Source organism: Triturus cristatus, chromosome 4_1 (assembly GCF_964204655.1).
Source record: "Triturus cristatus chromosome 4_1, aTriCri1.1, whole genome shotgun sequence".
NCBI lineage: Eukaryota > Metazoa > Chordata > Amphibia > Caudata > Salamandridae > Triturus > Triturus cristatus.
The window spans coordinates 381589852-381601371 of NC_140585.1; the positions used below are offsets into that span (position 1 = coordinate 381589852).

The following is an 11520-nucleotide window of genomic DNA, read 5'->3' on the forward strand; positions in this document are numbered from 1 at the left end:
ATCCACACATACAGACACAAACCTACAAGCCATTCCTAGGGCAGGCCATGACAATCCTGAAGGCAGAGTGCTTGGTTTTATATGAGAGGGCGCCCACGCATGAGCTGAGCCCGTCTGCAGCTTTCGGAAATACTTCCTTATGGCTGTTCTGTGATACAGCCATACCATATACTCTTTAAGTGCATTATAACCTCGCGGTAAATGCTAACTTTGGAATGGCTGCATCAAAACATGCCGTATTTGGTGTCAAACGCTTTGGAATACTACCCCCCACCAGTTCTAGCGGCAGGAGTAGGATACCACCCTTCTAGAGGGATCAACATGTTCACACTGGCTAAACCCAGTAGGACTTTCCTGAGCCCTGGCATCACAAAAAGGATGCCTCTGCCACAGACACAGGTCTGGCCTCCTGCTGCTGACTGAAACTCCGGCAGGGGAGGCCTGGACAATAGGTTTCCTGTTGAAGGGAGGTGTGACCACCTCCCCAGACAGGCAGATGTGTATTGGGGCTGGACAGGAGCACTCTGGTGCTTTGAAGTCCTGCACTGGGGCACACTTGGTGTCCCTGTGCATAGTCCAGTTCAAACAGGTTGCAGGGGCTACCTGCCACTGCTCTGGCGTGAAACTGGACAAAGGAAAGGGGTGTAACCACCCATCTTTCCAGGCCCACCCATAGGTGGAGCTTTCGAGTTAGTCCATCCCCTAAACTTACTATAAGTATAGGAATCCAGTCCCTAGGACTTTAGATTACACTGGAAGAAGCTGCTACATATATCCTGGACCTTTGATGTTCTATCCTGACTAGAAGACTGAAGAAATCTTCCTTGGGGTCAAGGAGTGACTCCTCTGCCTGGCAGGCACCAAAGAACCAACTGACCGGTCTGCATCGCTGAAGCTCCCACCGGACGCCAAAGTCTCTGCATCACCAGAGATGGATTTCCAGACTTCCAAGGCTACCCTGAGTCCACAGCAAAGCTGAGGCCTGTGGCTATCGTGGGTGACATGGAACCGTGACCCCTGGACACCGTGAACTTTTGCAGCAACACTATCTTCCTGGTCCTCCTCGAAGATGTGCTTTGGGCTCAGAGTAGCCCCAGCCTTGAGCACCTCCTGCACCGAAGATTGTTGGCCTCCACTCCACGAGTGACCCATGGGCCAGCTTCAAGTGATACCGCTCGAGGCTCCTTTGCGATCACTAGCCCGTTGGCTAGCAGGTCCCCACGAAGGAAACTCCTTTTCTGCTTGGGCTTTCCCGGTTGCTCCACGCGTGCCCTCACCTACCCTCGCTGGGTGAGTCCCACAGACCTTGCTGGTCTGCACTGCAGTCCTCTAAATTCTGGTGACTTGCCGTTGCCAAGGCTTGTTGGGTCCATTCTGGTTGCCAACACCGCAGCAGACTTTTTGGGACAGCTCGAGTCTGGCTCGTGGACTTAGTCGACACCTCCTGGACCTAGTGTCTGAAGAGTCGACACCCATCAACTCACCTGAAGCACCCGACATCTGTAGGCATTGGTCCATCCTGCCCTTGGTCACTGGCCAGTGACCCAGACTGTCCCCAGACTGTCCCCTCTGCTTTCAGGTTCCTTTCATCCTAGATCCAGACTTGGATCTCTTTGGACACTTCTCTTTACGGCAGCAGCAGTTCTTTGCAGGCTTCCATTGCAATCGACGATGCGACCGACACCAAAAGACACCTATGCACCCGGCTTCCCTGGGCGAGGTAACTCAAGTACTCTGGTGCCCTTGTGGGTGATAGCCCTAGAACTTCTTAAGTCCAAAAGGGTTTGGTCCCGACTCGATTCGAAGTGTCCCTAATCTTTAAATTTCCAACCTCGACATTGCCCATAGAAGATAGTGGGAACCCATGGTTGTGTTAACACACTGCATACATTCCCTGTGTCACTACCTTGGGTTGTTCCTTGGGGTACAAGCGATGCTATAGGCCTAGTGTATTCCAGTCATGGTTCTTATACCACTTTTTTGGTATATGGTTTGGTACGCCCCTAGGGCCCCAACTTGTATTTGTGCTATTACTAATGATTTGCTATCTGATAACTTAAGTACTTCGAACTCCAGTCTCATAAAGAGACTAGAGGGGTGTGTGTTACCCAAATATACATTTTAAATATATACCTGGTGTGGTTGTTCTTTCATTTGATCATTCAAGAGATTATAGACTGGTAAGACAAGCTGCTTTACATTCCTTCAAGACTTAGCCTGAAGGCTGCTCTCCATAGCTACCACTAGAATAGCTTTCAATAAAGGTGGTCTTTAACCCATCACCATAAGGGTTGGTTTGTACTGATACAAGGTGCCCACTAGAACTAGTGGACAGCATATATCAGGCCACCTTCTCAGTCCCCTTTAAGAGTCTGGCCTCAATTGCTGCTCTGAATTTCACAAACTTATACCTTTCTTGGCCAGAAGAGAATGTTGCAGCAATTATGTAAACAGGGGAGATGACAGATGTGTGTAGTCCTGCTTATGCACTTTGGCATGGTCTACACATTTAGGACAGCTTTCCCACTGCCGTTATAGGACTTGGTTTACTGGTCTAGGGCACATTAGGAAAAATAGAGTCCCAGACATTCCACCTATACAGTTGCTTGCCAGCTAGGTATGAGCTTTAGAAATACCGAACCCTACACTCCCGAGATCACAAAACAAGGAAAATGTCTTCCAGATTAGAAGGATACAGACTCAAAGCAGGCACCTTTCTGGTTCAGGCAGGACCCTTGTCCAGTTGCAGACCTCCTGTCACTATGGCCTAGGACAGAGTGTATCAGAAGCCATTTCCTAACCTGAACACGTGCAGTCCCCACCCAAGACCTCAACCAGTTTTGGCCAAATAGAGCAGCAGCCGGGAATATAGTGCAGCCCCAGATTCAGCTGATCAGCGCTGACAGACACCCTTATGTCCAGAAGCACAGAAATTGCACTGCTGATGGCTTCCATGCTCTAGGATGGCATACTCCAAACTGAAGCCAACTAAAATCCACCTCGACGGTCAATATTCGGTTCAGTTGTTACATGAGGGAGTCAGTAACCTCATGAAGGGCCTTGCGCATGTGCTGGTACCAGACTAAAGGCAGGCCACGGTCACATCTAATCAAACTCGGTATTACGGCTTCGTAGCATTCCTAGTCCTCCCAGATATAGTATTTCGCCAATATGCACGTACGCCTCACACGGCCAGATCTAGGGCAGTGCGATTGGTGCCATCACACCAGGCGCCGACTAGGGGTGGGGGCATCATATTTACAAGTAATATTATAAAAGCACTAACCTGTTGACTTGTTCCTGGTCTCCAGCAATTTTTGTAGGCATCAATTAAAACGGCAACATAACTCCAGAATTTATCGTCCTGAAAAGAGACCAGAGGTTGGTGTAGTGGAAGTTTTAACTAATCAAAAGGTTAAAAAGCCTGCTGCTAAGAACGTGTACCATGCAGATAAAGTGCATGCAATGTAAATTGGTCAGTAGGTTACTGCTTCTGTAGGAGAGCTGACATTATGGCACAGGGTGCCACCTGCGCCACAGCCGGCCCCGTGTCCTCATCTTCTGCCCCTAAACACGCAATTCCCAAAACAGGTTATTATACTTAACTGAAACTAGAATGCCGACTAGTATGGATGGCAAGTGGTTCCCACACCTTGTAATCCACTGTATGGTCACATTTCCTAGCGACTGATTTACACAAGTATGACCCATTGTCTCCTTGTGTGTGATCTGCAAAATGCCACAACCTTGGACAGCGTGTGGGAAAACGTAAATGGCAACCACACATGCGTATGGCAACCTGACCAAGGGCAGGTCTACGCAAGATGGAAACGACATCACAGGCTCTTCACGGGTCTAAAAACTGCCCTTAGTCAGAAAATAAGAGTCAATGCATCATTGAGGGTAATTAAATCTTTTATTAATTCAACTTAAAAAAATACGAGATAAATACAAAAGATAAAACTGCGGTGGTGTGTATATTACAGCCGAGCCAGTCCACCGCTTTCATTCAACTGCAAAAAGCCATTTACAAAATCATTCACAGAAACTTCCCCGCCCCACAGACACGCCCTAGAATGTGCGAGGGTCTTTGTGTCCAGTTACGAAGTTTGACCCTTGAATAGTTGTACGTAGAACGATGAACACCAGTGACGGAGGCAAAACACGCAGATATAAACATTCAGCTGTGGAAACGTAGCCGGTTCATTCTAATGGAAAGAGAAAAAGGCCAATGTCAGGTCACGTGCCAAGAAATCACAGACAGCATGCAGGTCCCACCGACCAGACCCATCTAAACCGAACCTCATGCTCCCCAGAAGTTTCTCCGTGATGCCCATTACAGTGGGGCAGGCTGCACACTGCCATCTAGCATGCACCTCCCCCACCACACACTCCACACTTGACAGCAAGCAGTTCTTCTAAAATACAAAGTCTCCGTCCACATAAACTACACAAGTCTCACTTTTCCCTGACACTTCAGCTAGAAATGCGCTGTACTGGTTATTTAGGGAGCGAATAAACCCAATAGCGTGATTTTTAAAAGGAAATACCAACTTTGCTTAGTGAGGGGTAGAGTGTGAATATACACTAATTAAAGTGGAAATTGTCATTTTACTTAAAGGTTAAAATTAATCGTTTTGATATTAAAACAACGTTTAAAGGTCAAGTTTCTGCAATTACACAGATTGTTCAAGTCATTTTAAATTGTTGATCATTTTTAGGGGCAGAAAGAGGATCTATGTTTTAGTGCTGCGTGGTACTGTGAACTGTTGAGCGCATACATAAAATCGACCAGTAATGTACCTTGGTGGATTCGAGGATTTAACCTATTCCTTCACACTGGACTCCCCTTTGACCAAGATATCTACACGCTAGTGGCTCTGAAGAATGATACAGGCGATACAAATTGGTGGGTAGCTAGTGCAACGGTGAAACCATGCTAATGTGAGGCGCTAGTCTAAGCGCACGGCAGTGCTGGGTGCGTACCAGCAGCAACACTCGCTAAGGGGAGCAACACAGGCTGCACCCACTGTGCGTGCGTCTGAGAAAGATAAGGCGTTAGCTGGGCCTCGTAATCCTGCAGATCTACAGCTTGAAACACATTACCTCCTCATCAGCCCTCCCCGTCAGCCTTCCCCCATCATAACTACATGAGCATAGCTCCTCCCACCACAGACTCCCAAGCCACTCAAAACCCATCCTTCCCTCCAGGCCACACCCACATCCTGAGCACCATGCGACCTGCCTGCCCACATAGTTTGTTTTTTCTGCTAAAACCATGCAGCGCCCCCGTGGGAACTCAGAACAGTAAGGTAATCCAAACAGTGGGGCAACAAGGCCTTGTATATGAGAATCAAGCCCCACCTGCAGAAGACCTGAGGAAGAGCCCTACCGGCACACCTTTGGCATGCAGATGAAGGCCCAGCTACGCCCTCCCCAGTTCTCCCAATAAAGCAGGGAAACATCCGGAAGAGAGGAAGCTGCAGCAGGACCAAAACCATGCCATAAACAGCCCGGCCCCCAACACCAGAGACTTAGACAAGCACCCAGGCAGGCACGCACAGCATAACGACGGCCGCCACACACTTACCTACAGGAGGCAGTACCCGCCCCCCCCCCCCACCGACACCAGCCTGGAAACAGTCCAGCAGAAAAAAAAAAAACTGGATGTGGGCAGGCTATATGCCTCAGTATGTGGCCTGGAGGGAAGGACTGAGTTTGAGTGGCTTGGGAGTGTCTGGTGGGAGGAGCTATACTCATGTAGTTAGGACTGTGATGGGGAGGGCTACGACTCCGAGTAATGAATATTACCAGTAAGGAACCAGACATTCCTCACTCCACTGCGAGTTATACCTTCCAAAGCGGTACAAAAGGGGGTGGTGATGGACGGAGCATCAGAACCAAACACTCACACCCAGTCAACAGATCTGGGTTTGATCCATCACCGTTCTTTAGCCCACTCTGCCACCCCAGTTCAGACATGGCCATATGCAAATCAGTCTGACCCTGTGCCTCATGGGAACAGTCCAGACCGAACTGTCAAGCCATGCCTTCCCTTTGTCTGAACTGGGGTGGCAGAGTGGGCTAAAGAACGGTGATGGATTAAACCCAGATCAGTTGACTGGGGGTGAGTGCTTGCAATGTTCAACACTCCGTCCATCATTTCCTTTGGTTTGTGCTTTGTTCGCCATAAGTTGGCAGGGTATGCTCAGACGTGATTCCCTTGCTCACTTTGCCACTGGATTCAAGCAAGCCTGGCTGAAGACTGCTGAAATGCCAGAAACCGGTCCTAGGAAGCTTGTTTCCGGTCCGGGGAAGACGTGGCTTGGCAGTTCTGGCTGGACTGTTCCCATGAGGCACAGGGTCAGACTGATTTGCATATGGCCATTTCTGAACTGGGGTGGCAGAGTGGGCTAAAGAACGGTGATGGATCAAACCCAGATCTGTTGACTGGGTGTGAGTGTTTGATTGGTTCTGATGCTCCATCCATCACCACCCCCTTTTGTACCGAGTTACACCTTCCAGACAACTGATTTTCCTGCCTCGCATGCGTTGTAAAGCACCTGTATCACACCACATTTGGCTGCCACGTGTGCACTTGGAGAGTTACAGCAAGAAGCAGACTGTACTGTCTCGTCAACTCACATCTAGCAGGGAAGCCCAAGTTAGGGCCAGAGATAACTCCGTAATGCCAAATCTAAGTGACCGTGGTAATACTAGCTTCCGGTTCAGTTCCTCTCCACCCTGCAGCCAGCCAATACTGCCCAGAAGGCCTCCTGTGACCCATCCACGCCCCTTACCTCACACTTGGGGCTTGGCGGCGTAGCGCTCCGGAGCCCCTCCTGGGATGACAGACGAGTAGGCGGGCTCCGAGCTGGCCTGGGCCTTCGGCGCCGCTTGCTGGTGAGTCGTGGTCTCGTGTCTGGTGGTGTGAACCCCGGCGGAGGCGCCGCTCCTGCACGAGAAGCGAGACGAGGGTCAATAATTTACACAACACACTGCATGCACTTCCATCCCACCCGGCCAGTGACGGGGCGTCAGTAGGGAGCCACTGAAGGGCGGTACTTACAGCACATTGGCCACGACGGCAGCCACGAACCCCGAAAGCAGCAAGAACAGCAGCGTACTCAGGATGGAGGTGATGACGATCATGCCGCCGCTTCTCCGTCCGGGCCACGTGTCGATGGAGTCAGAACTCTTAGCTAAAGAAGAAACCGTTCGTTAGGCGTGTGGCACCCCAGCAAGACACTGCATCAACCACCATCACTGCCCCACCCGGGAACTCGCAGACACCACCCACACCTAGAGACTGGAGGAATGTGCCGACACCCGGCTGTCCCAGGAATGGGGCAGCGGCAGCCCCCACTATCAGGAGGGTCCGTATTCATTCTCTTGCAGAATTGTAAGAGGACCGGTTCTGCGGACATCATTGGAAAGCACCCCCGCCGCCCTCACCATGCATCAGAGAGATTTGCTGGACTCCGCAATTGCCTTTAAATACCCATCAGCTGCCCGGCGTTTCTTACCAGATTTTGTAGTGATTTTATCGGACCAGAAGGTTCGGCCAATAAGGGCGGTCTTGTTCCATAATCCATAGACGAACCTAAAGTACATAAGATAACGCCATCAATACAGAACCCACACGGGTGCCACGCGAGTCTACAAATCCCCAAAGGTTTCATGGTTTACAACCCCAGCCGCACCTACAGCGGAGGACAAAGGGAGAGAAGCGATAGAGGCAATGCTCACACCAGCCACCAATGCCTGGCCAGGCCCCATGGAGACACTGCACAGATCCGTGCAGACCAGTAGCGGTGCACTTCGGAGGGCAGGCGCCTGGTTTGCTTTATTCCCGCCCGAGGGGGTATTTTAAATGGGGGCTGGTCAGTCATCCGCTGAGCCGAACTTGTTGGGCATCCTGACACTCCTAGGTGCCTGGGAATATGATCTAAGGGTGAGAGTTGGAACCCGGCGGCGTATACTCGCTTTGGGTAGTAGGGTGACCAGATTCTAAAACAAAAAACCCGGGACATCCAGCAAAATTAGGATTACAATTTTACATCATCCGATCACACAATGACGGCGCTCATCGGAAGCACATTACAGTACACTAAGAAATTAAACCGCAATTTTTATACCAAACATCATCACTTACTTACAGTGCTTTGCTTCATTTCAGCTGCCGTCTTAAAAAACCGGAGTCAGGACAGCTGACGAAAACACTGTCCCGGGAAAACCCGGGCCACCCTAGCTTTGAAGGGATTTCTACTCCGCCCCGTAGGACGTCCCCCGGCCTGGCTTCATACCTGTATGCTGTGTTGTTCGCCAGCGGTGGGTTGCAGATCCCGACGAAGTTCGGGTCGTTCAAGCATGTCGTGTTCTCCCCCACTCTCACGAGGTACTGCTGCAGAGTGCTGGCCGATGCGCCACCACCGAGGGCCGCACAGTCGGGGACTGGAAACCGCGCTGCGATGTACGGCGCCGAGGCGCCTCCGCCGGTGCTCTGGAAAGTGCCAGAGGTGCTCAGGTTATTGTTAGAAGCTGTGAAGAAAGAGGGCACGTGTCATTTCTAATCCAGACTAATGTACCATCCAACCATCGCCGCAGCGCCTCGACTGCGAGTTAGAAGATGCCACATGCGCTGGATGCTGGCGTGCAGAGAAGCGCCATATCGCCATCGAAAGCATGGGCCCTGGGCACCTGGCTGCATGTTGGTGGGCACGCCAGGGTTAGTTGCATAGCGGCGTCTCTAGTATGGCTTCGCAGCACTAAGACCAAGTTTGCGCAAATTGCCAGCCCATTTACTTCAACGGGTATTTTATTGGGTGTCATTCAGGGCGCTTTCTCAACTGCCCAGAATGAAGGGTCCAAGACCCTGCTGCGGCCGTGGGACGAGGCAGCTCGCAAACGCCGTCTCGAAACCCCCTTCGAACATTCCCACTCGTGAAACATGTACTCACCAGACGCCTGCAGTCCATACAGAGCAACATTATATTGCGAGTAGTCTGTGGGCGAGCCGGCGTTTATCCTGATGGCGCTGTCGAAGAAACAAACCGGCTTCTGCAGGGCAACCGTGGTCAGTGTGGGGTTATTGGCCAACATCATCGGACTCACGACCTGCGGTGCGGGTGCAGGTGGGGGTTCCTGCCCTGAGAAACAAGCGGAGAAAAGAAACCTCGTCATGCAAATGAAATGACCCCCCCCCCCCCCCCCCCCAGAATTAAACAATAAAAGATCTCAAGCAGCCACACTAGTATTAACGTGCACTCTTATGGGGATTAGCAGACTTACTCCTGAAACAGCTCCGCCGCTTTGTATTCAGTTCCTCCTAATCCTAGTGGAGAAGTGTGGCTCAATGGTTAGAGCGGCAGACCTCGATGCAGAGCACTGGTCCGGGACCAGGGTTCGATTCCCGTCGCGGCAGGGTCTCGGGCTATAAATTCCGCGGACCGGATATTCTCGCCTCAGTGCCTATTCTAATCATGGGTCCCACGCTGCAACTCTGGGCAATAGCTTGCTTAATCTCCACAACGGCCCCAACAGCGCTGGGATGCCTGGCCTCACCATGGAGGTGCCAAGGAGTTGGCACCTCACATGGAAAGCCAGGAAGGGTTCCTTCAGCGGTATGAGTACAGCGCTGAGATACCCGTAGTGGTGATCGGCGCTATATAAATACATATACATACATACAAACCTGCGTCGTACCCCGTTATGCTGACAATCATTGCCAAAGTAGTCAGGGCATACAGAGGTGTATGACGGGAGTCACCACGAAGATTCAGTATGAAATCATGAAAAATGCTGGTATCAAAAGTGGACAGGTGCTTAAAACTGTTTCGTAAAAATATAGACCCCACACAATCACTTTTCAGATTAGCGCGTTTGCCACTTGACGGCGCTACCGGCAAACAGACCAACGCTACCAGCCATGAAGCGCACAGGCCACCTGGAAGGGGGCGACTCCGAGCCAAGCGCGGGAGGCACACGTTTAACCACATTCTCCCCCCAAACCTAATGCGCGGAGACGTCATGTCAGAGAGGACCCGTGCGCTGCTGGGGTCCGATTCCCAATCCTCTACACACAGCAAATAAGTCTGAAAACTGCGTTCGAGAGCAAGAGTGGCAAAGAAAGGGGCGTGTGGAGTAAGCGCACCCAAATTAAGCCTGGCACAGAATAAAAGTTATGCGTCCAACGGTCGGCGCATCCAGTTCACATGACGCCGGTAAAACGTGCACAGGTCTCTCGGTGTAACATGAAAGCAAACAAGTGAAGCTAAGCGCCGACACCATTACAGTCTCCCTTTATAGGTTTTCGAGGTGAGTGGGAGGTCTGCTAGGACAAAGAACAGTATTCGTAATCATTGGGAAAAAAATCCTTGTACTGAATCCAGTGAAAGGAGACTAACTTTGAGTCATTCAGAACAAAGTAAAACAGAAACAAAAAGTTTGCAGCCCAGCCAACACGTGTTTCGCCCCCTATTCTTGGCCTATCGGCCTTTTTTCCTCATACCGCCGATTAAGAGTACTCGTAGTGGCCCTAGGCCACCTCAGTTACTGGATGAATGGGCTCCCATGGCCGAGTACAACCAGTTTCACAAATATCGCCCTTTACACGCAGGAGCGCATACCATCTGGACCCACCAACCCTTCAATCTAGATTCTCGAGGTGGAAGGGTAAAGAGGACTCGGGTTTAAAATAAAAATTAGCCTCCAGCAGTTGAGGCGGGGTAACTTTCGCCTTCGTAGTTACGCAAGTTTTAAACCCATCACCTGAAATGTGATGTATGGTTTGCCCAGGACATGTGAGAAAGGGGGCAATAGCTATAACAAAGAAATAGTGCCTTTCTGGGACCACGCAGCACATACGTCCTGAACACCAGAACAGAACCAAAGTAAAACAAATCGCACACTTCACAGAACCGAGCTATTGTTACCTGTTGCCACTACCTTTTCATCCCATTTTACTTTTATGGATCCTTACAATTACCCTCTATAATAATTCAAGTAGGGTTGGCTGGCGCCTTAACTCACCTAAGGCGGAGCTGACGAACAGCAGTGCCCCCCACAGCGGCAGCAGGCAACGGAAGGAAAACATGTCGGGCGAAGAACCAGCACGACGGGTTCGGGACTCCGAAAACAAACCCTCAGTACAGCGCAACAACAGCTTTCTGCTCGCCCGCTCGGCTTTCAGTAAAGGTCACCTGCCGTGCCCCGCCCACAAACAGCGCAGCCAATTACAGCCTGCAGCTCCACCTGCTTCAATTACGCGCGGCGCGCCTCGCTCTGGGTGGCGCAGCTGCTCACCTGGAGCCGCGTCCTATGAGGGGACGCGGGGGCGGTATTCTTTTTAGGTGCACGTTTCTTTGTGGAGAACCAAGCAAGTATGCGGTGAATATGAGCTGCAAAGGGCACCCCTTCCATATGTCCAGGCCCAATATGAACTTTCCGTTTCTAACATTTTAATCTCAGTGCATGGCTCTTTCATCAATGAGCTAACAATGCCAACAGTAGGCAATACAA

At 50.9% G+C, this 11520-nt stretch overlaps 1 protein-coding gene across 1 annotated transcript; it reads right to left on the bottom strand.

Annotated features, from left to right (window-relative positions):
* Positions 1–3897: 3897 nt before the first annotated feature.
* Positions 3898–11188, bottom strand: UPK3A (uroplakin 3A). Its single transcript, XM_085652433.1, has 7 exons — positions 11032–11188; positions 8961–9149; positions 8307–8541; positions 7527–7603; positions 7070–7202; positions 6801–6955; positions 3898–4208 (listed from the first exon to the last, which is right to left on the bottom strand). Exons 1-6 carry the CDS (start codon positions 11093–11095, stop codon positions 6802–6804), a joined length of 852 nt encoding a protein of 283 aa, XP_085508559.1. The 5' UTR covers positions 11096–11188; the 3' UTR covers positions 3898–4208; position 6801.
* Positions 11189–11520: the final 332 nt, after the last annotated feature.

Bases quoted from the DNA above. Each gene is read 5' to 3' on its own strand.
- UPK3A (XM_085652433.1), bottom strand. From the start codon at position 11,095: ATGTTTTCCTTCCGTTGCCTGCTGCCGCTGTGGGGGGCACTGCTGTTC. The intron at 9,150-11,031 runs GTGAGTTAAGGC...CTTGTTTCTCAG, and splicing joins GTTCGTCAGCTCCGCCTTAG to GGCAGGAACCCCCACCTGCA. The intron at 7,203-7,526 runs GTAAGAAACGCC...TTTCTTCTTTAG, and splicing joins TAAAATCACTACAAAATCTG to CTAAGAGTTCTGACTCCATC.